The sequence below is a fragment of the Leuresthes tenuis genome, unplaced genomic scaffold (genome assembly GCF_036924035.1).
Source record: "Leuresthes tenuis unplaced genomic scaffold, fLeuTen1.0.hap1 SCAF_10, whole genome shotgun sequence".
In the NCBI taxonomy this organism is placed as follows: domain Eukaryota; kingdom Metazoa; phylum Chordata; class Actinopteri; order Atheriniformes; family Atherinopsidae; genus Leuresthes; species Leuresthes tenuis.
Window position 1 is genome coordinate 20,655,116 of NW_027325364.1, and position 21,186 is coordinate 20,676,301.

At 39.9% G+C, this 21,186-nt stretch overlaps 2 protein-coding genes across 7 annotated transcripts in view; one reads left to right on the top strand and one right to left on the bottom strand.

Annotated features, from left to right (window-relative positions):
* LOC140316726 (ankyrin repeat and IBR domain-containing protein 1-like) overlaps positions 1–5,668 on the top strand; it is a 31,386-nt gene extending 25,718 nt beyond the window's left edge. For all 3 annotated transcript variants that reach the window (XM_072394671.1, XM_072394670.1, XM_072394672.1), the window contains 2 exons: positions 1,712–1,755; positions 2,179–5,668. In XM_072394671.1, coding sequence (XP_072250772.1) covers positions 1,712–1,755; positions 2,179–3,057 — 923 coding nt within the window. In that variant the 3' untranslated portion in view covers positions 3,058–5,668. The remainder of the gene's footprint in view (positions 1–1,711; positions 1,756–2,178) is intronic.
* Positions 41–14,921, bottom strand: LOC140316727 (protein lifeguard 1). 4 transcript variants are annotated; one of them, XM_072394676.1, is made up of 12 exons: positions 14,854–14,921; positions 13,831–13,934; positions 13,393–13,561; positions 12,928–13,006; positions 12,428–12,481; positions 10,941–11,031; positions 10,783–10,820; positions 10,124–10,211; positions 7,439–7,528; positions 6,843–6,890; positions 6,106–6,270; positions 41–87 (listed from the first exon to the last, which is right to left on the bottom strand). In XM_072394676.1, coding segments are annotated over exons 1-11 (915 nt in total). In that variant the 5' UTR covers positions 14,855–14,921; the 3' UTR covers positions 41–87; positions 6,106–6,117. The 4 variants fall into 4 exon arrangements, with proteins under 4 accessions (XP_072250777.1, XP_072250776.1, XP_072250774.1 ...); XM_072394675.1 differs by having other exon boundaries at positions 6,095–6,270; XM_072394673.1 differs by lacking the exon at positions 41–87 and having other exon boundaries at positions 3,934–6,270.
* Between the last annotated feature and the right edge of the window lie 6,265 nt (positions 14,922–21,186).

The window sequence follows — 21,186 nt, forward strand, 5'->3', positions numbered from 1 at the left end:
GTACTGAAGCAGCTCATCTCATCTGTTGACTTATTAGTTTCTTTTGTGTTGCATGTTGAAAACTTGTCTTTTTCTTTTTTTATAAAGCTAGAAACAAGAAGGAAGTTTGAGGATTTAGAAACAAGGCTCATAAAACTGACCATGTTGATACCTTTGTAGATAAAGTCTGATTTCCTTGAGTTGAATCCCTTCCATCAAAGATGAGTTATTCCCCAGTTATGAATATGACAGTGCCTCAGGTTTCCAGCAGAACAGTGCTTACTTCTTAATGTGTTACAGTGAAAAAACTTACTTCAGAACGAAGAGCAACATTTTATTTTTTAAGTGTCTAAATAAGCTTACAGTGTTAGAAATCAGATTGTACTTCTAAGCAAAAAGGTTTTTTCTCCGTGTGAAAGTCCGGGACTAAGAGCAGACTACACCATCAGAGAATCGGCACACCAAACCCTGTTCACAGAGAGAAACAAAGCAACCTCATCACTGATACAGTCTTTACTGAACAAAGACCGCATGACTTAAGTCAGCAAGGGTCCTTTAAGAAGAATGCTGTCTGGAGGTGATCTAAGAGGATGAAAAGCTCTCAGCAACCTCTCGGGAGAAACAAGCACCCGAGCATTTCACCGGGGATGACACGACCGAGTCCCGATAAATCCAGTAACAACAGGGTGTCTTGAAGGAGCTCAACAGCAAAGAAAATGAAAACACATCGTTTCAACCTCACAGTGAGACACGGTTTTGGGACTATTTATTGGTTAGGTTGTCTTGCTCCTCTGAAGTTGCACTGAATTGACTCCACTTCCACCAAAACCTGCATTTTTATGGACAAGGGATTTCCGCTGCAGCAGGACGATGACCCAACCAAACACAAATCAAAGCCGTACAAGAACAACTTGAAGTCCAAAAGGTGCCAACAGCTCTGAACATAAGCTGACCTGAACCTCTTTGAATTTTTTATAAAGGCAACTGAAGACTGTGAAAGTCAAGCGTTGAAGATCCAAGAAAGTCTTGGATCATTGTCAGATCACGCTGGGATAGCATGTTTCCTTCCTGAGTTCAAGCAGTTCAGAGATTCTGCTTCCCTCTAAAATGGCTTAGGCCTGTTATCATTTGCAGCGACTGTTAAATAAAAATAGAATTAATGTCAGAACCATCTTCTCTGTTAGTAGTCCACAGACTTAAACCCACCTGAAGGCATTTTTCAGGCACTGTATATTTTCCAAGTATCATCTATTAATTTGACTCCAGTTCTAGTCTCTTTGTTTCCCCGGTAGCTGAGCTTTCTTCACGCTGACTGTAGGGTTTGTGGGTCATTTGTCATGTCGCAGAGAGAATTTATGACTAATTGGATGCTCTCTGATCGTATCCAGTGATGAAAAGCTTAAAACAGAACTTAAACCATCTGCTAAAGTTTGAGAAAAGCCAATAGTTCTAATGAATCAATCTAGTCTAGTTTAGATGTGTAGAGTGAAGGATTTGCAGTCTAAAAAGCCAAGAAAATAGGTTCTGCTGGGCAAAAAAAAGGATTTCACTTTGAGATATTAAATTAGTGAATTTCCTGGTTAAATCTTGAAGGTTTATATAATGTCTGGGTGCTGTTACTTTGTCATTTTGCTGTGTGCACTAAACAGGATATTATTATGTTTTAATCTGTAAAGATTAAATTTGATGGCTTTAGGTTTCACTCTGTTTCGCTCTTTTTTCCCCACACTAGACACACTGGATGTCGGAGATGGACACAGACAAGGTCCCCTGATGGTGAGTGCACCGCAACATTTTAGCTTATAAAACCTTTCAGTTCAATTTATCCACTTTTGGATGGGGCAGCATGTTCCTTCATTACAATCACCCTGCGTACTTTAGAAAATGATGTTATTTCTACAGAAATAGGCAAGTTAGTCTGGTTTGGGTTACATTTGCCGAAGACTACAGCATGCAGCTCCTTTTTTTTTTTTTCCAAACACAAACTGGCTTTTGAAATAGAGAAATATGGATAACTGGACTAAATCACTGTTATATTTTGAGTTACTGACACACATACAGGTTAGAACTGCAGGCATTTGCAGTTCTAACCTGTTTTTTGGACGTTGCTGCTAGTCTGATAATAGCTGGTGCCGTGTAACCAGGTAACGAGTGTTTGGCTAGTGAGACTGACGCTGTGTGCCCTGTTCTTTTGTGCAGGGTCTTGGTTCCTTGGATGAGGATGACCCTAACATTCTACTGGCTATCCAGCTGTCTCTGCAGGACTCGGGGATGGCAGGGAGTGTGTCCAACCATGAGGTCCTTGCCAACGAAGCCTCACTTGGCGCAATTGGCACCTCCCTGCCCTCTAGGCTTGAACAGAGCGCTCTAGATGTTGAAGTCCTCCCCAGAGCTTCTTTAAGCAGCTCAGAACTGCTGGAGCTGGGAGATAACTTGGCAAGACTAGGCAATATCAGTAGCCAGTACTCTGCTGCCACCGGTGTTTCCATCTCTGTTCAAGACTGTGACAGTCATCGCCGGCCACGCAATTCCTCCACAGGTCTGTTTTCTTCCTCCACTGACACAACAGACTCAACCACATGTGGCAGCCAGGATCCATCCTCGTCCTCTGCATTGGCATCAAATGCTAACCTTCTTGGTAATATCATGGCTTGGTTCCATGACATGAATCCTCAAGGTATCACCCTGGTCCCTTCCACCTCCTCTGACACAGACTCTAACAAAGATCCACCCCTCACAGGCAGAGTAGAATGCCTGGAAGAAGATGAGAAAAGCAGGGTCGTCGTCCTCCCTGACAGCAGGAAACCTCGGGAGCTGATGGCTGAAGTGGGTTTCTGCTCTCAAAGTGCCATGGAGGAGGAGGAGAGTACTGTCGCTGACAGGCCGACTCGGTTAGATCTAGTAGGGCTAGACACCATGCCACTACCCTACATGGCAGCCCTTGACCCTAGTGGGGAGTATGGTGAGCATGCCAGCTCAAAGGCCTGCCACACCGACAGTCCACAGTGCGACTCCATGTCCGACCAGCTGCCCAGCACCAGCTCCTCTGAGTGGGAGGATCAAGTGCACTTGGTATGATCTGGATGGCTAAGATTGGTGAGAGCTGATATTGGAAGGCCAAAAACCTCTACAGATTGCAAAACAAAGCTGAAGTGTAGTCGCTATTTAGGTGGAATGTACTCGGAATGAAGAATGTGTCAGGGGGAAAAAAAAAAAAAGAAAAAGAAGAATGTGTCAGTCATATCTGGCTGCTAAGTTGGAAAGGAAGTATTTAGTTTTTTGGGTTTTTTTTGCCATTTAAAACTGGAAGTCAGAAGTTCCCATTAGAAAAATGCAAGAAGAATGGCCCTCAAGGTCCAACTTGGAAAGTTAGAAGAACCTCACCAGCCTGATCTCAAAGTGCAAAGCGGCTCCACCCATGCACAAAAAGTGGCAATGGCTGCTGTAATAAACCTTTAGCTCTTCTGTCAATTCATATCCTATTAAATCCATTGCACACAAATTTCTATCTGACTTCTATTGGTAAACACGTTGCTGTGATGTCTTAAAGTGCAAAATATAGTGTAATGCGTTGTTATCAACTTGTATTGGTTGCTAACTTGGTCAGTGAGCTAAACAGCAAGCAAATCCTACCGGTTCTCTGACTTTCAGCTGGAACACAGTCAACTCCCAGCTCCAAATTCTGTCTTCCAAGGAAAATGGAACGCAGCATTAGACTTAACAGCCTAGCAAGCTATCAGATCAGTTCACTGCTTTTCCAGTATTGCGAGCACCCTCTGAAACCAGCCTTCCGCTAATTAGAGGGAACACTTTATCATTTTCAAGTGTCTCCTTGAATGGAGCCTGTACAGATAAAAATAAAAAGCTATTTCTGGAATGACGTTTGGCGGAGATAAGACATGTTGACCATTTAGTCTACTAACTATTACCCCACCCCCCACCACCACCACCCCACCAAGTGGAGTAAAAGCCTACTGTATTAGCCTGGATCAGGTATTTGGGAGACTACACATAGTGAGCAGTATTGTTCTGCTCCAGTATTGGTTCTCACTTCTGTCCTTACCTGCGTACTTTATATGGGCCAAACGCTGACTAGCAAAAGCAGAGTTTGCAGTCACCAAGTGGGTTCGTCAAAGCAAATTGTGCCTGCTTATCACAGTCTCTGGAAGCTGATCTTAAATGTGAACGTCTCAAGCCATACTTTTATTTGAGATTGGATCTGAGTGACATTTTCAAATCTCGCTCGCTAAAAGCTGCCGTGTGCGGTGTAGAACTGTACAGTTTAAGACCACAAAGGTTGTGTACATTGTTACGTGAAGCGTTCATAGCCTTGAGAAGAAAGATTAACTGTGAAGTGGCCGGGCTGCTCCGAAACATTTTGAAAATGGACACGGCATTGGTTCCGGAGCTCAAAGTTTCAGTGTGAATCGGAAGTGTCCTCAATGCTGAGAAGCCCATAACGCTGCACAGTGGGATTCAGCTCACACCCCTGGAGACAGCAGGCTCTCAATTTTACTGTAGCTTGTCCTAAAGTAATGTTTGAGCTGAACGTGACAAACGCCAGTAGTCTGTTTGTGTACTGCAGGGAAGGCCAGTCAAAGAGATAGCCACACATTTCCAGACTTGGGTGAATTAAAATGGTGACTCCAGCTCAAGCCTTCGGAGGGTTCTGCAGACTGTTGGCTTTGTGCACGGAGACTTTCTGAATGTGTAAAGAGTTTCAACAACATGGAGAGTCTGTGTCACTGAAGTTGGACAGAAACTTGGTGCCTTTGTGTCTGTCGTCATTCTTTAAATCTTATTCCCATTTTTCTGAGTGCTATTTCCACCGAAACAAAAACACCCGTTACCTTAAAGTTGTCTGTGTCACATGACATTTACAGTGTGCAGACACACACTATCATTTTTTTTCTCTCGTTTTAAAAGAAAATCTTTGTAGCATGAGGGTTTGTGTTGGTTTGAGTAGTATTACATTAACGGACAAAAACAGAATTTTTTTGTTTTATATCATTTGGTAAAATTGGTTGAAACAATCGATGTCACCCTTTCAGATCCTGTGAGTAAATACTGTAACGATGGGTTTTATGCCTACTTGATGAGGTTTTCCTGTGGTCTAGAAAATTCAAATCACTGTATTAACTTTAGGAGGAGCTGTTATACTCTATGCTTATCGTATATCTGAAGACACTAAAAGTGTGGAAAGTTGCAATATAAAGTAGGCATTCGACTGACCCATTTTAACAATGGATTGTGAAAGAAACACACTGATGTCTCGACTCGAGTAAATCCAAATTTGACCCTAGCATTAAATTGAAAGGCAGTGAAAGCTTAAAGTGTCTTGAAGTTGTCAAACTGTGAGTGCCATATGGTTAATGTTGGTCTCTTAATGTAAGTGTGTTAATCAGAGGAGGTGGCGTGTGTTTCCCTGTCTGTCTAACAGTATGCTGTGCACGGAATGTGGATTCAAGTCTAAATGGAATTTCTACTTTCTTTGTATCTCACCTCTAATGCCCAGGTGGATTTATTTGAAGATTTACTTATCATTTTGTAACTCATTGAGATTTTTCTATTGTAAAGCAACTAATCCTTGAAATGCTATTTGCACTTTCATAGTCTATACTTGATACATTCCCTCTTTTTATGAGAGTTGTTTGGTGTGTGATGCCAATAAACTTTGTGTTGACTTTTACCACGTGGCTGTGTGCACATTAGAATGAGTTTGGTGTCTGCATCTCTGAGATTCTTCTGAACTACAGGACAAATGAGAAAATGTAATCTCATCTTTGGTTTAGCATGACTGTACTTAAAAAACTTTTTTTTTAAGATGTGGTACAGATCACAGGAAGCTGAGCTGCTTATGGTATTTCCATAAATTATTAGCTGACTGATTAAAAAAGCTTAAACACCATAATAAGGGAAACAAATATTCAGCACAAAGCATATTGTATTGTACAACATGACAGCAGTAAGAGCTTTATCTCAAATATGTAGCAGAGATCATGTGCATTTAAACATGACAGCAGATGTCTGGCGAGCCGACGGTGCTTTGTCAGTCTTCATTCAATATGAATATTATGAGCTCAACATGACTGTCTCTGCAGAAAGTGAGTTTGACTGGAGGCTCACGGAGGTTCTGCTTTAGCGGCAGAGGTTGAAGAACTGCAGCAACAGGGTGAACAAGATGACGATGTCCAAATACAGGTTGAGAGCTGCAAATATGTACTCCTCAGGAGAGATTTCATACTTCCTGTGTTTCCCTCCCAGTATGAGCTGGGTGTCAAACACCAGGTACTGCAGAGAGACAGACAGAGACAAGATGTTGGAACAACACCGACATCTGAAGGCAGCGCGTTTGCGAGATGAAAGACACGGAGGCGGTTCCAGGAATGGGTCTGAAAGAAAAGCCGTCAGTATTTCCTTTTTGTTTTTGTTAGCTGGGGCCCTGCATATGGACAGGCCATATAAATAATGGGGTAGTCAAATGATAAGTTGTGACTTGCTGTTAACAGCCTTTTCAGCTCGGCATGCAGCGGCAGTTTGTTTCACCAGCTGACTGGATGGCTCACAATGTTTGCTGTTAATGCTGAAAGCACAGAGAGAGTTGGCTGTGAAAATGAAGCCTGCTGCTGTTAAAAAGTGTATAATTGAAGTGAAAGGGCATCAGAGTTACACTGACTGCTGTGACACACACTGGTGGTAGGCTGCTTGGCCCTGAGATCAAAGCCTGCATCACATACATTCTCTTGACATTAAGCCGTCTTTGATGTCGGATTCTTTCCTCTCTGAAGGTCATTTTCATTTGGTTTTGGATGCAGAGTGTTGCAGACAACCATTTACTGTCTTGACAGTTTGAGTACACTTACAAGAGAAAACAGCACGGTTCCCAGGGAGGCGTACAAGATGTAAAGGTACTGCAAAAAGAATCAGACACAAAATCAGCAGAGGGACTCAACAAGATGACTGAATGTAATCATCTCTTCAGCAAATGGGGAAAATGTGCAGTTATTTAGCATTTAGAATCGAATGTTAATTGAATCTAGCATTTCTTTGTAAAATGACACCGTGTGCTGCAGACATGATGATCCACCAGCAAATAAGGAGTGGACACAAAATATTTCAAGAATACAGAGCTTATTTTCTGTTCGACTTCATTAGTTCTCCATAACAAAACTGACACACACATAAAAATCTATCCTTATTTCTGCAATCTCTTGCTAAAACCAACAACCATGGTCATTTAAAATGCACCAGTCTGACATCAGCATACCTCCTGGGAGGTTTACGAATACATGCGCTCCTCTCTTTAAAGTCTGCTCAGCTCACAGGTTGGTGGCAGTACTCTTGGGATGAAAGCTCTGAGGCTCTACATGCTGTCTGCTTCTGAACACACTGTGCTGCAACTCATTTCAAACCTGTTCTCACTGTGAACACATGTAAAGACAACATCTGCTTGATTTACCTGTGATCGGAGGATTGCACACAGAAGTGCAAATGAAGTCAAGGACCAGCCCAATGCCCATATGCACCCAGCGCCTGCGGTGAAGTCCCACTGGTGTTCGGAAATGGGGGAGAAGAGATACAGATGACTGTGATGAGTTTGTCCAACAGAAAAACGCACACAACATTTCTCATCTACACTCAAAGCCGCCTGCGCTGCAGCTGTGCTGCAGATTATGAAAGGGCAAAAGCATGCTGGAGTTCAGTGCAAAGAAAAAGCCAAATAGCTCTGGATATAATGATCGCCGGCAGTTAATCAACATGCAGTGAAAGGAACTTGGGGGGGGGGGGACGACTTTGGCCTGCGTGCCCTTTTTGGGTCCTTAAAAAAAAGATGGCACTATAGAGGAACACTGATCGCCTGATGAGCTACGAGCCAAACATGCAAGGTGCTCTGTTTGACATTTATATCAGTGTGACAGAGTTTAAAAGCCTCTGTGCATGGTGTGAACTGCAGAGCAAGAGGTGCTGGAAACTGCAAGACCAACGGGAAGTTGAAGAAAAGAGCCGTTTGTGGTGCCGGCCACTCATTCATTCTCTACTGAAAATAAGGTGGTCGCATTTACAGCACAGTATTTCTCTTTTTCAAGACCTGTAGCTTTCCCCTCCATGCAAGATATAACTATAAAGCAGACATTTGATATCTGATATGTTCTTGGTATAATGATCAAACACTCACTGGTTCTGTTTTTTGTTATAACCGAAGCAAACAGAGTAAATGTGTGCAGTGACAAAATGTGTAAAAATGCCAAACATCTGAGGGGCAATTAAAAAGTCTAGATACAATTAAAACCTGGTAAACATCACTTTCACTTGCCAGTTTGTTTTTTTTTTTCTGATTTTTGTTGTTGTTGGCAGTGTGATTACTCTTGTTGTGACAATGAGCCAGTAACTGAAGCAATTCCAAAAAGGTGTCCTACACTGTTAACACTGGCTACAAAAATAATAAAACCACACTGCAGTACAGCTTTTTTTCATTCTACCTTTGAACATGTGAAATCATACGAAACAGCTTCACATTCTTCACGTTTTATCACTGTTTCTTACTCATTTATCCGCAGTATATAGTACTGTTGGCAAAATCCTTTACTCTTACTACTCTTACTCATTATTTACGTCAAAATATTTCCCCACTGTCTGTTGCAGAGTTAAGTTTTAATCATAAAACCACCCGGCTTGTTAGTGTTGTGCCAGTTTGTTGTTTTTCACATATGGTTAAGCACTTACTTACTTACTTACTTATTCTATGTTCTACTGTTAGAAAATAACCCTCTGCCCTCACAATTAGAACAATTAGACTGCTGTTTGTGGTTTGCATATGTTGCTCATCAAGTGTGGGTTACACTAATAGATGCAAGCTTTCGTTCACAACAAGCACCTCCTGTGACCCCTTCACTTTGACTCAAGTTGACAAAAATGATCAATGAAGATGTGGTGAGAACACAGGACCATGCCTGTGCTCCCTCTGTTATCACTATGGTACAAAGAAACAATGTCTTTAAGGCTGGCAGGTAAAAGTAGTACAATGATTGAAATGCTGTTGAAGTGTTGATTGTGCCCAGATGTAGTATGGTCTGATGGAGGTGGGCTCTGTAGTAAAAAGAAATGTGTGACAAACTTTGAGGAATTTCACGTGTTTTTAAACCAGGCGTTTTAGAGGCAGAGGGTAAAATGATGTCCCGTTAAGTCTTATGAGATGGGGCTCCTTTTAAAGATTCATTCAGTTTGCTTTATTTGACAGGTTTTCTAGAATAATAGAAGAGCCGAAAGAATAATTCGGTAAAAGAACAAAAAAGATAAATATAAAATAATGTGAAAATATTCCGTGGTTCATTATTTATCATTCCATCTTTTTCTTCTCCATGAAGAACTGAACGTTACAGCACTCGACAATTTCATCTGGGATGAGTTTTAAATCCCTGTTCACACAAATCCTTCCTTTCTCTTGTAAGGATCTGTTGTCATGACATCAGAACAGGTAGCACTACAATCTTCAGAAATAAATGTTGAATATTTGGAGGAAGATGATTGCTTTTCACTATTTGTGGAGCCATACTTTGGCTTTCTAATTTAGAGACAACACAGCCTTCTGGAGTCCTCAGTGAGACTCTACTGCCAGAGGAAGAGGCTACAGTCTTGTGTACACACAGTATGATCACTGTTAAGTTCACTATTCTACTAATTCATCTTCACATTTATTCTTTTTTGTGGCACTCCTATCATTCCACGCAGTTCATGGTAACAGGCAGACAGTTAAGAGTAGGGATGACTTTGCAAACAACCAATGCTCCAGACCATTTCTGTACTGAATAGCAGTAGTGAAAGCCTCAATTCAGAGAGGTTTAACTCTGCCACCTGTGGATGTGAGGAATTAATTTGACTGTCATAAACACTGATCTCAGCAAAAATCATAGTTTTGCCTGGACAGTAATCCTGTCACAGTTTTAAAGCTTTGCTGGTAAGTAAAGCAAAACCCTGCATGAGAAAACCTGGCCAACAGCTCAGCTCAACACGATCCATATGACTGCACAGGAAACACGTATCAGTGTACGGACATTTACCACAGACCGCTAAGTCGCCTCAGTTTATGAAATTTCACTTTTGGCTGCGTTGCAAGCTGGAGCTCAGAGTCTGTGACTGATCTTACCTTTGACTGCATTGCAAACAGACTCATGCCGAAGGAAACAAACGCTGTTGCACCCACAGCCCACATAACTGCTTCAGCTTCAAAGTACCTGCAGACAGAAATATCAAACAGAGATGAGGTGGGAAATGCACCCCATAATCAGCAGAGAAGATACATGAGCAGTAGGAAACATTGATATACATGATGTGGGATTTTTTTTCTTTAAATAGTCATTGTTATGTGTCTCAGGCAGATTGGTGGCACAAGCCTCGACAGGTTTGGCATTTCACAGTGTATCGCCTACCTTAATTTCCTATCGGAAATATTGAATATAATATTGAAAATCGACCCTGAATGCTAATGCTTCTACGAGAGTGATATGTTGCCCAAAAAGACATGTCTCATACATGCAATATAGCTCATTTTGTGTATACAGATATCATTACAGAGTAAGTCATCTGAGTTAGAAGTATTAGGGATAGGAAGTTATCTTCAGCCAAAATCCCAGAAAATGTGATTCTATATACCTTTTAGTTTACTAAAAAGGCAATGATCTTTTTTGGTTTGATGGCTGCTGTGCTGGCATTGCATATGCTATCAGATATGGATCAAACAGGATTATTATTGTGCAAATGAGTCAGCTTGGAAGTGGAGACTCATGCTTGGAAGCAAACACTCACACTGCCACAGATCCAAGCATCAGGCCTTCTGCAATAGTCTGAAACACAGGGGGGGGGGGCAGATAAATGGAAAGTAAATACGTGACAAAACAACAGTGAAATGGAGCAGGTGTGCTGGCGGTTTAATTTGATGCCTGGCTGCTACTGCTTCTACTCACAAACAGGCCCAGGGCTATAAAATTGAGGGGTACTTGACGACGGATGTTGTCACAGCAAGACAAGCCCAAAATGAGCACCACCGTCACTGACCTGTTTAATAGTGAATGTAGAGTGCATCGTAAATAGAAAATAAATAGCCTATAAAGAGAAGAAAAAAAACACTGTGCACAATATGTTGATTTATTGTAGCTGGATTTTTCCTGAACTGGAAGAACACTTTGTGACCTAATATAATGGATTTCCACTTGCAATGTTTTCATTTACAGCAGGTGACTTACTAAAGAGGACATATGGATATACTTAATGTGGTTTAAAATAGTAAATGTGCAACAGTACTACGCAATTTCTTTAGCTACCCCTCACTTCTTTATATATTGCTTCCAAGGAGCCAGATTTTCTTATAATATTTCAAAGTGGTCATGAGCAATACTTCTCCAGACTCTGTGCAGAACTTTCAAAGTTTTTCTTTTGAGACTGGCTTCTTTTTCACTTATTTTCAGCCCAGTCTTTGTACCTGACTTTTTTCACTGACCTATGAATCATTCAAGCATAACAAAGGCACCTAACTCAAGGCAACCAGTGTTATGCTGACACAATCTTAAATTGTATTTTTAGGCACTTTGTTACTAGCAACAAAGACACATAATTGGTTTATATTTCTCTAGTTGCATTTACAAAAGATGCCATAGAAAACACAGTTTGACAGACATACAATTGTGTTTTGCACAAACAAACTGATTCCCAATGATCTATATACCTGCATATACCTTGGCATATCTTATCATGTTGTGCAGTGGGTCCTTAAAATATCTGGGCACAAGAAGAGGACTAAAGAAATGGTAGTGGTCTAAAAAAGCTATCTACAACCGTTGAACTGTATCAGAAATGGATATAATTCAGAACAAAGAAAGACTCGACCGAGGACCTGAGAGATGCTTCTTAACCTTCAGTTATTCCATCTAATGTTCACTGAAGCCTCATCAGAAATGTTCTCCATGGAAGAGCGGCTGTCAAGAAGCCATTCTTAAGGAAGGGAAACAGTGAGAAATGTATGCCAAATGACCCAAGAACTGAACAGAAAATCAGTGGCAATAGGTCTGATAGAGATAGATTAATCCTGGACCTCAGCATTATTGTAACAGTGGGGGATCATCTTTCCAGAGTAACAAACAAAAAGCAGTCAACAACCGTAGAAGAGCTTTAGAATGTCATTCAAGAAGCCTGGAGAAATATTCCTGAATACCACTTAAAAAAATGACAAGAGAGCTTTTCTGAGTATTAACTAAAAGCTCATTAAAATTGTACAAACTCTTTTTCTTTAATTTACCTTACATATTATTTCCATTTATATTTATATTTGCACTTTTCAATATATAATACTTTTGGTATTTTACCTGGCAATATTAGTAGAAATGAGGAGCTGCCAAAGACTTTTGCACCGTACCATAAGCTTAAACAATCTAACCAAATGTTTTTTATGGCTTACATCATGGAGTAGGAGAACCAGTAGTTGTCGAGTACCCATTTCCTGAGTGTGTTCCTGTTATATGATAAGAGAAAGGGGTAGACAGAGAGAGAAGGGAGTGTTTAATAGAGCCACCATTTATTTGGTAGAGGCAGTGGAATAATTTGATTAAATATTAATAGAGGACAGAGCATTGCACACATGGGAGCTGAACACAATTTATGAAAAGAAATCACTGTAGCTGCCCTCTACTGCATCTATTATACAAAAGATAGAGAGGTTTCAAAATATAGCCAGCTAAAATGTAATGTCCTTTTATTGCACCATTGTCTATCACTTCAGGACGTAAGCAGGGATGGTTCTGTGCTCATGTTTGCATGGAAGCAACTATAGTAGTTCTACTCTGTGGTGAAGGGTGCTTTTACATGCAGACAGACTACATTTCAGGTAGATAGATGGATGAGTGTCTGACATGGATTCATCTCTTTTTGGAAAGAATTCGTATGTGCGTTGTGCCTCACCAGTAAATAAAAGCACAGATGATCCCAACAGTCAACAGCAGCTGAATCATCAAGGTCAGGTAGACTTTCCTTATGAAACCTGGTAGGTGAAAAGAAAGAAAGAAAAAGTGTAGTGAAGCACGACAGAAAGGTTTATAGACAGGAGTAAGACAAACAGCAAAAATCTGTCAGAGCGAAGCAGACAGGCAGGTGGAGTTGTTTATGCTGCACAACATTTCAGATGGTTCTGTGTTCACCAAACTCACAATTCAGTCTCTCATTTGAAAATAATTTTTGCGGTGCTGGAGGTGAGGATCCGAGGCAAAGAGCAGCACAGATCAGGGAGCAATTTTCAATTCCAAATCAATTTCAAGAAAAAGAAAAGAACACACTGCAGACCAAATGAGGGAGTAAATATACACCCACTTTCAGCTATGACAGCACAAATACAACATTCAGCTCTCTTGCCCTCTGTTTCTCCTTCACCTTTTCGTATTGCAGCATCACTGAAGCCGCTATCCTCTAAGCCGGAAGAGTATGCAGGTGGAGCTTGACTGTACTGCTGGTCAACTTCATCTGCGGCTGGGCCCTCAGGATGGACCATGTTGTTGTAGGGCGCAGGAGAGGAGACCACTGCTATGTTGCCCTTCCCTACCTACAGGTGAAGGATCCAAGTGAGCAACAACACAGACAGTGGTTAAGGTACATTTCAGCATGATTCCAACTGTGAACCAAACCATAACAAAGATGAAATTAATCATCCTTGCCGGATTGTACATGCGCAAACAGCTTTTAGGATTCTGCCCAACAAAGGTTGGATGATATGTCATTTAGTCTAACATGAATATGAAAGAGAAAAAAGCTCACTTCCTCATCTCATCATTCCTGTGAAGCTAGCCAAAATATTTAAATACTGCTACTAACCTGATAAAGCATCCCTGTATAGGAATTTTGCTCAAGGTATGGTGGACTGTATGGAGGGGGGTGAAGCTCACGATCCTCATTACTGCGGCCATTACTCTGTTCCATCTCACCAAAAATCAGCAGATCTTTTCACCAGTTTAGGTACAAAACTGACAAGAGATAAATAATCATACATTTTAAGTAAGTTAAAATCATAGCTGAGGCAAATAAGCATCCGTTTGGACAGAGTTAAAGCTTCCATTGGTGATGTTGAGGTGGCAAAGGGGGAAAAGTCAGCGGGGAACAAATAAATGGGCATTTACAAAATGATGCATCACACACACAGTCATCCATGACTAACATCCAAAATGATGGCCTTAAACCTTAATCTCACGGAGCTGTATGTATATTTAATGGTCTGATAGAATGTAGTTAATTGATCTCAGAGGAAACTACCTTAATGAAGGCGTTGCAGACAATAAACTTGAGGATTCTACTCTATATATGATAGAGAAATGACCAAAACACAATCTATATAAGATCCCCGTTTTATTTTTCTTAATTCATCATTCAACAAACGAGGTAATAATTAGCTCTACAATAATCAATGCTCCATGATGTAAAAAGGCAGTAAAGCAATGAATGCACTGACTTTACATAAGAGGCCCCCATAGAACACAGATAAAAATAAACCAACTCTGCACATGGATCAATTTATGGTTGATTCAATGACAACATTCACCTTTCAAAATATTACTAATTAATAATGATGGCAGTAATGAATCATCTGATGGATAAATTCATATTATGTTTGCTAATTCAGGTTCTAAAAATAAAACCAGGAGCAGACAAAATAAAGTGAAAATATATACAATCAGACATGAAGGGTTTCTGTCCTCAAGCAAAGCTTAAACATAATTTTTAAGATAACTAAAGTATCTAAAGTATTTTTTGCACATTCCATTCTTCAAAAAAGATGATGTGTGACATGAGTATTTAGGCAGAAATCAATTAATAACAACTCCAATCCATTGCAATGTGTCTTACCTCAGCTGTGACGGCCAGGAATCTGTCCTTCCTGTAGTGTTGGTTCCCCTTCAGGGCAAAGTCTACCTGCTATCAGTTGGTTCCCACGGAGACAGGACTTTAGCTCCCCGGGGGGAGAGGATGTATCCTTCATTAGGCTCAATAAGGTATGAAGATGAACTTCTTAATATATCATTAAACCCACAACGCTGGCATTATTCCTTTACTTTTTTCTTTCACATTAATTCCAAGTTAATACTAGTCGCTTTTACACTCTTTGATAAAACCATGTTCTAAGATCCATTGTCCTGTGATGATGCACCACAACCCTGCAATTTGAGATAAGCCTGTGACTTTTCATGCTCCGGGATACAAACAGGAAGCAGCAGCACAATGGCACCCTGTGAGATCCTTTAAGTCACATGACCTTTTTGGTTCACCTTAGTTACATATTGATTGAACCTTATGCATGGAAATTCCATGACACATCAACAGATGAGGGATCTGGCATCTATGTATGTCACTACAAAGGGATTATGGGTATTGAGTCACACCAAGAAGAAAGAGTAGCAAAAGACCTTAAAACAATCTGTATGCTGAACATATATGAAATAATGTAGGTTAATACAGTCTTAGCGCTTCTAAATGCAGAATTGCCCCTCAAAGGGTTATATATAAAGAATCCATCCATGAATCAGAAAGCAGTCCAGGATAGGAAATGAAAGTGATCACATATGTTCATTACCTTTTAACTGTATTCTAGCAAAAGTAGCCAACTTATATGTAGTTCTAACACTCAGCAGCTCAGCTTGCATTTTGACGTTTACAGACAATGATACTGTAAAAGACACATGGGGATTACATTTAATTCTATCACCAATTAAAAGGGCATTTTCAGAGTATACTGGTGCCAAAAACCAAACCAAGTGCACGTTACAAAAGGAGGACTCCTTGTAGATGAGCTCAGAGAAACTGCTGGATTTATTCATTGAGCGAACACTGGGGGGCACTAGTCTCCTGTGCTTCCTCTACTAATTGCAGTCATTTGGTTGAGACTTTCGCCCTTCTAAAGCTGTCACCTCCCCACCCAACCAGCAGCATCAAATCCTCAAGAGAGCTCAATTCAACCGGCTGCCTCTTCATCTTATCTGCTGGATCAAATTCTTCATTTCAGGCGCTGGCATGTGCTATTTGTGTTTCTTTCAAAGTGTTGCCAAAATAAAAAGAAAACATTGTTTTTCCTCTGTTTAGGTGGCATAAAGGGAAAAGATAAAAGACAAACAAAATAAAGATTTAGCAGCGTGAACATCATATCTGAAGGCACAAACATTTTTCCTGTTCCAAACACAGATTCTCTATTCATTCTTCACTGATTGGTGTGTCAGTCAAGAAAAGCTGGATTTACACTGCCTGCACAAATCTGATGAGCCTGCTCCCACCTATTCATCAGATTTTTGCCGGATTTTAATGGGTGGCACAGCAAACAGAGTCACATTTGAGCAGGCAGTTGAAATCAAGCCTGTGTTAACTTACCAATCAGTGTGAGGCCAAATTTAAAACAGATTAGATTGCCTCTCTGCTGTCCAAACAAGAGCAACACATGAGGGCTCATGAAGCAGAAGGCGTATAGAACAGATACATCCATGCATCCATGCATCCATCCATCCATCCATCCATCCATCCATCCATCCATCCATCTATCTATCTATCTATCTATCTATCTATCTATCTATCTATCTATCTATCTATCTATCTATCTATCTGTCTGTCTGTCTGTCTGTCTGTCTGTCTGTCTGTCTGTCTGTCTGTCTGTCTGTCTGTCTGTCTGTCTGTCTGTCTGTCTGTCTGTCTGTCTATCTATCTATCTATCTATCTATCTATCTATCTATCTATCTATCTATCTATCTATCTATCTATCTATCTATCTATCTATCTATCTATCTATCTATCTATCTATCTATCTATCTATCTATCTATCTATCTATCTATCTATGCGCTAAGATAAAGAAGTAAGGAGGATTAGAGGGGAAACAGAAAAACGTCTTCTTCACCATGTTGACAGATAGTGACAGCCCTGTTTTGTCTGCAGTGATGCTCTTTAGGGCTTTTGGGATAGTGGACCACAGAGGGGAGTGGTCTGGTGTCACCAGAGAAGAAGAGATGTAGCCATAATATAAGTCAGTCTTTCTCTGCTTTTGCAAGCAGTTGAGAAATACTGCTTACCAGTCAGCCTGACCACAGAAGGATTTATTTGAAGAATTGAAACATTGGCCTCAGAGAGCTCTTGCACTGGTCTGGGGATCGGTACAACTAGATGCCCCTTCATTTCTAATTTACAACCTTTCTGGGGCAGCTACTGCAGAGTTTCTTTAGGATGTATGGCTGGTGGGAAAGTTCTCCAGTGGCTCACATGACACAGAGGAACTGGATGTGCCACTGTTAATAATGAGACACCCTGTACTGTGTTACCGTAGAGATACCTGGCTCTAAGGAGTTAAGAATATAATTTTAGTAAAATGGAAAAACATGGGCATTTTGACTTGATATGAAGGCTAAATCAGCATTACATGTTTTTTAAATTGATTTATTTTTTTTAAATGAGTTACATTATCTTGTTAAGTAAATGAGAGCAATACAAAAAGCACAGCTGCAGTCAAAATCCCTAAATGGACATAATTAAGTGAATAAATGACTGTTATCCATTGTTGATTCAATGCATTACATTACTACAGCAGAATTAACTCCAGAGGAATTTATCCTCATTAGAGTCAGAGTTAACATTAGCCATGTCTACCATGTGCACTATATCACTGAATTATAAATCATCTTAGAGAAACTTGTCAAAACACATTTAACAAGAAGCTTAATTGATTATAACCAACTGTGCTGCTGACATATCCAAACTGCATTCACTGAAATTATTTTCATTCACAACTCTGTCAAGAAATGTTTTCAAAACTGATCTACCAAGGGAAAGTTAGGATGTCTACTCTGGCATCATTTTGAGTCTGGGAAATGGATAAATTCCCTCACACATTCAGTTTTAAATGATAACACACATATACCACATATGTATCGCATAACAGGTCAAAATTAAAAAGACTCTGTTTGGTTGAAAAAATGTCTCAAAGGATTTTCTTTCACAAACACACACACACACACACACACACACAGATTTGTAACATAGATTAGGGCAAATGCAAAATCTCAGCTCCCTAACTAGAAGGATAACCATTAGAAACCAAGCTAATCAGGCTCAATGCTACTTGGCTGACTTCCATCAACAGTATTTGCTAGAAACATTGGTCCAACTTTTACAGAATTATGGCAAGCATGCACAGGGTTTCTATTATGCTTTTCCTTATTTTCATACTATGTAATGTTAAAGTGGTAGAGGTTCATATAATGACATGAAAAAGTGAAAAGGCCAAAATATCAGGTTTTAAACTGGTGTGATCACAAGTGTTTGTTCCCATCATCACGATTTTTCAAAATGCTCCTGTGTTTCATGCACAGCATGCTCACACTGTCAAACTAGGAGTCCATGGTAAAACATACTACAACTGGGGCATGGAAAAGAGAATAACATACAGCAGATTTGCCTGTTTCGTCATTTCTGGGCTGTCCACTGTTGTCGAGAAGAAGCTAAAGCACAGTCCATAACACTGTAGAAAATAGTGTTGTTTATTTCCCCTCATGTCAGCAATGCTGTCATTTAATTAATATGGTTATCAATCAGAGTCCTCTGAAAAGAAGATCCTATGCCAAATTAAGACCCTTTGTGTGACTGTATGCAGTTCAGACTTGTGCCATGTTAAAAGCAAAGTTTGACTGTAAGACTGCTGTCCGAAGTTTTTGCCCAAAAAAGAAGAAAAAAACAACATGGTGCTCAATCAGACATGAACCAAACCCATCAGATTGATGGAAAGCAGTGGATATCTGAAAGGATTTAAATTGCTATTTATGCCGTCGACTCTCATCATCCAGATCCAGTTTGGGATCAAATGTGTACGGATGGATTTGAGAAGTTGCTATCTCCAACAATTGTGAAGAAATTATGTTTCTTGCAAGGTTTAATGTTTGATTATGAATATTCTGTGCTGGCAAGAGCAGGTTTTCCCACAAAGCTGTGCGAGGAGATAGAAGCTAAAGCTGCTTGTCTGAGATGGGATGAATTGAAGAACTGCATACAGGCTTAGCATTAATATATCTTTTTTCATTCAATTCTATTTTTAACTGTCAATCACGTGAAGCTACACTTGTAGAAAAGAAAAAATAGAGCACAAAATGGGCTTAATATGCTTTATTCATACTAAATCTATAACTCTAATCAAGCGACTCACACCACGAGCCTGTTGTCATCTCAGTGACTGCCATCTGTCAGAACAGCAGACAATATATTAGCAGAAAAGTTACCTCAAAGTTACAACAAATATCAGTACTAATAACATCAAAACAAGTGCAGTGAAAAAATTTCAGTTCCAAGTAGAAACGTAAGTTGTTTATGGTCAGCCTAACAGTGAAGATGATCTGTTCTTGCCTGTCTGAGCAGAGTGGTCCTGATTGTGCCTACAGTGCACCATCAGCTGTGGCTGCTCAGGCACAACACTATATTAAAAAGAAACTAGAGGAGCTCTCTCACCGACTAAAGCCAAGACAGACTGTAGCTGTGATCATGGCTGCAGCCTTGAGATGACACAGCTGTCACTTTGTGACTGTAGCCACGGCTCAGCTTTGCTTGTTACAATTCTGGCTGTGACATTCGTTTTTAATGGGTGTCAATGACTACATGCAGCAGATGTGTGTGTGAGTGTGTGTGTGTGTGTGTGTGTGTGTGTAGTGATGGGTGTGCTGGCTGAATGTTGCATTGACAATACTGTGTTCCTGAGCTCCTGTAGTGTGCTGATAACACATATGTCAAAAAGGCACTTTAGAATCATAGAGGAACACCTTGATATACCTACAGCAACAAAGTTTGCAGCAAGTCAGTTTCTGAATACAAAGAAATAACAATAACTACATCCAATCACAGCTTCATGTATAACAGGCAGGCAGGCAGAGAGGCTGAATGAAGCTGTGTTCACAATTAGCAGATGGTTACTACCTTAGATCAACTTTTCAAAGTGAGCAATGAGCAGAAAATGCATCACCGTAAGTGTCTCATCTCCTCTGCTTTATGTATCTGCACATTTTCCTTTAACAGGTTGCTTATCTGAACTACAACTCCAATTCCAAAAGACAGTTGGAACTGTGTAAAATGTTAAATACAAATCAAATACAACAATTTCAAGATCTCATAAGCCTAAATTTTCATCACAATATTATATGTAAAACACATCAAATGTTAAAAGTCAGCCATGTAACTATTTCATTAGAAATATAAGCTCATCTTGAACTTGACAGGTGATCGCTGAACTTTTCCACAGCAGAAGTTTAGTGAGATAATTAGAGATGTCTCAGGATGGCCGACATACTCCCTGTCCACATGGAACAGAGGGAATGAAATGCAGCACAAGTGCATTAGGAAGTAACAACTACTGGTAATGACAAGGGCACAACATTTTCAGTCATTATCAAAGGAGTACTGTTAGTTAAATATCCATTTGTGAATGTATAACTGCAGCTACATTTTTAAATGTCGCTAATGATAAATTAACGATTAGTTGAACAAGTAAGAAAGGAATAAGGAAAAACTTGATAACTGAGCACTTCCCTAATAACTGCTAATGGAGTACTTCATCATATTGTACATAATGATTTGACATAATGACTTTAGAAAGGATACTCAATAAAAAAATTAGTCATTAGATAATCCTTAGCTGATGAATATTTCTGTGAATCGATCAGTGATCACTTTATTATTAATCCTACATCACTAGTTGCGAAGCACACACCCCAAAAAACTAACTGATGTTTGAGTAATTTCTTACCTAACTCACCATTAATTAATAATTCTTTACAAAAAAAACAGTTGGAGTAATTCAATGACTAATGTTTCACTATAAGTACATTTCTGGATACTTCTTAACATTTTGCGTGCATTATTTTTGCAAAGTGTTAACCAGTGAGGATCGTCCTATATTCAAAAGAAATCCAGAAAAACTTCCCCACTATGACCTTTCATGCGCTCTGACTTGATCATATCTTGGGAACAAATTTAGCACAGGTTAAAGCTACAAAAGGAGACTACAGCATATTTTTTTAAAACTAATTTAAGGTGGAAATGTTGCCTTGTTCTGTACAAAACATACTGCCTTGGAATGGAGGGGCCTACCAACAAAACTAATTTATACATCAGGATTGAAAATGGATGTTATCATTGCCTTTATCAGCACATAAAAAGGACTGCCA

Bases quoted from the DNA above. Each gene is read 5' to 3' on its own strand.
- LOC140316727 (XM_072394676.1), bottom strand. The intron at 13,562-13,830 runs GTTAGTAGCAGT...CTTCACCTGTAG, and splicing joins ATACAGGGATGCTTTATCAG to GTAGGGAAGGGCAACATAGC. The intron at 10,821-10,940 runs GTGAGTAGAAGC...CCTGTGTTTCAG, and splicing joins TTATAGCCCTGGGCCTGTTT to ACTATTGCAGAAGGCCTGAT.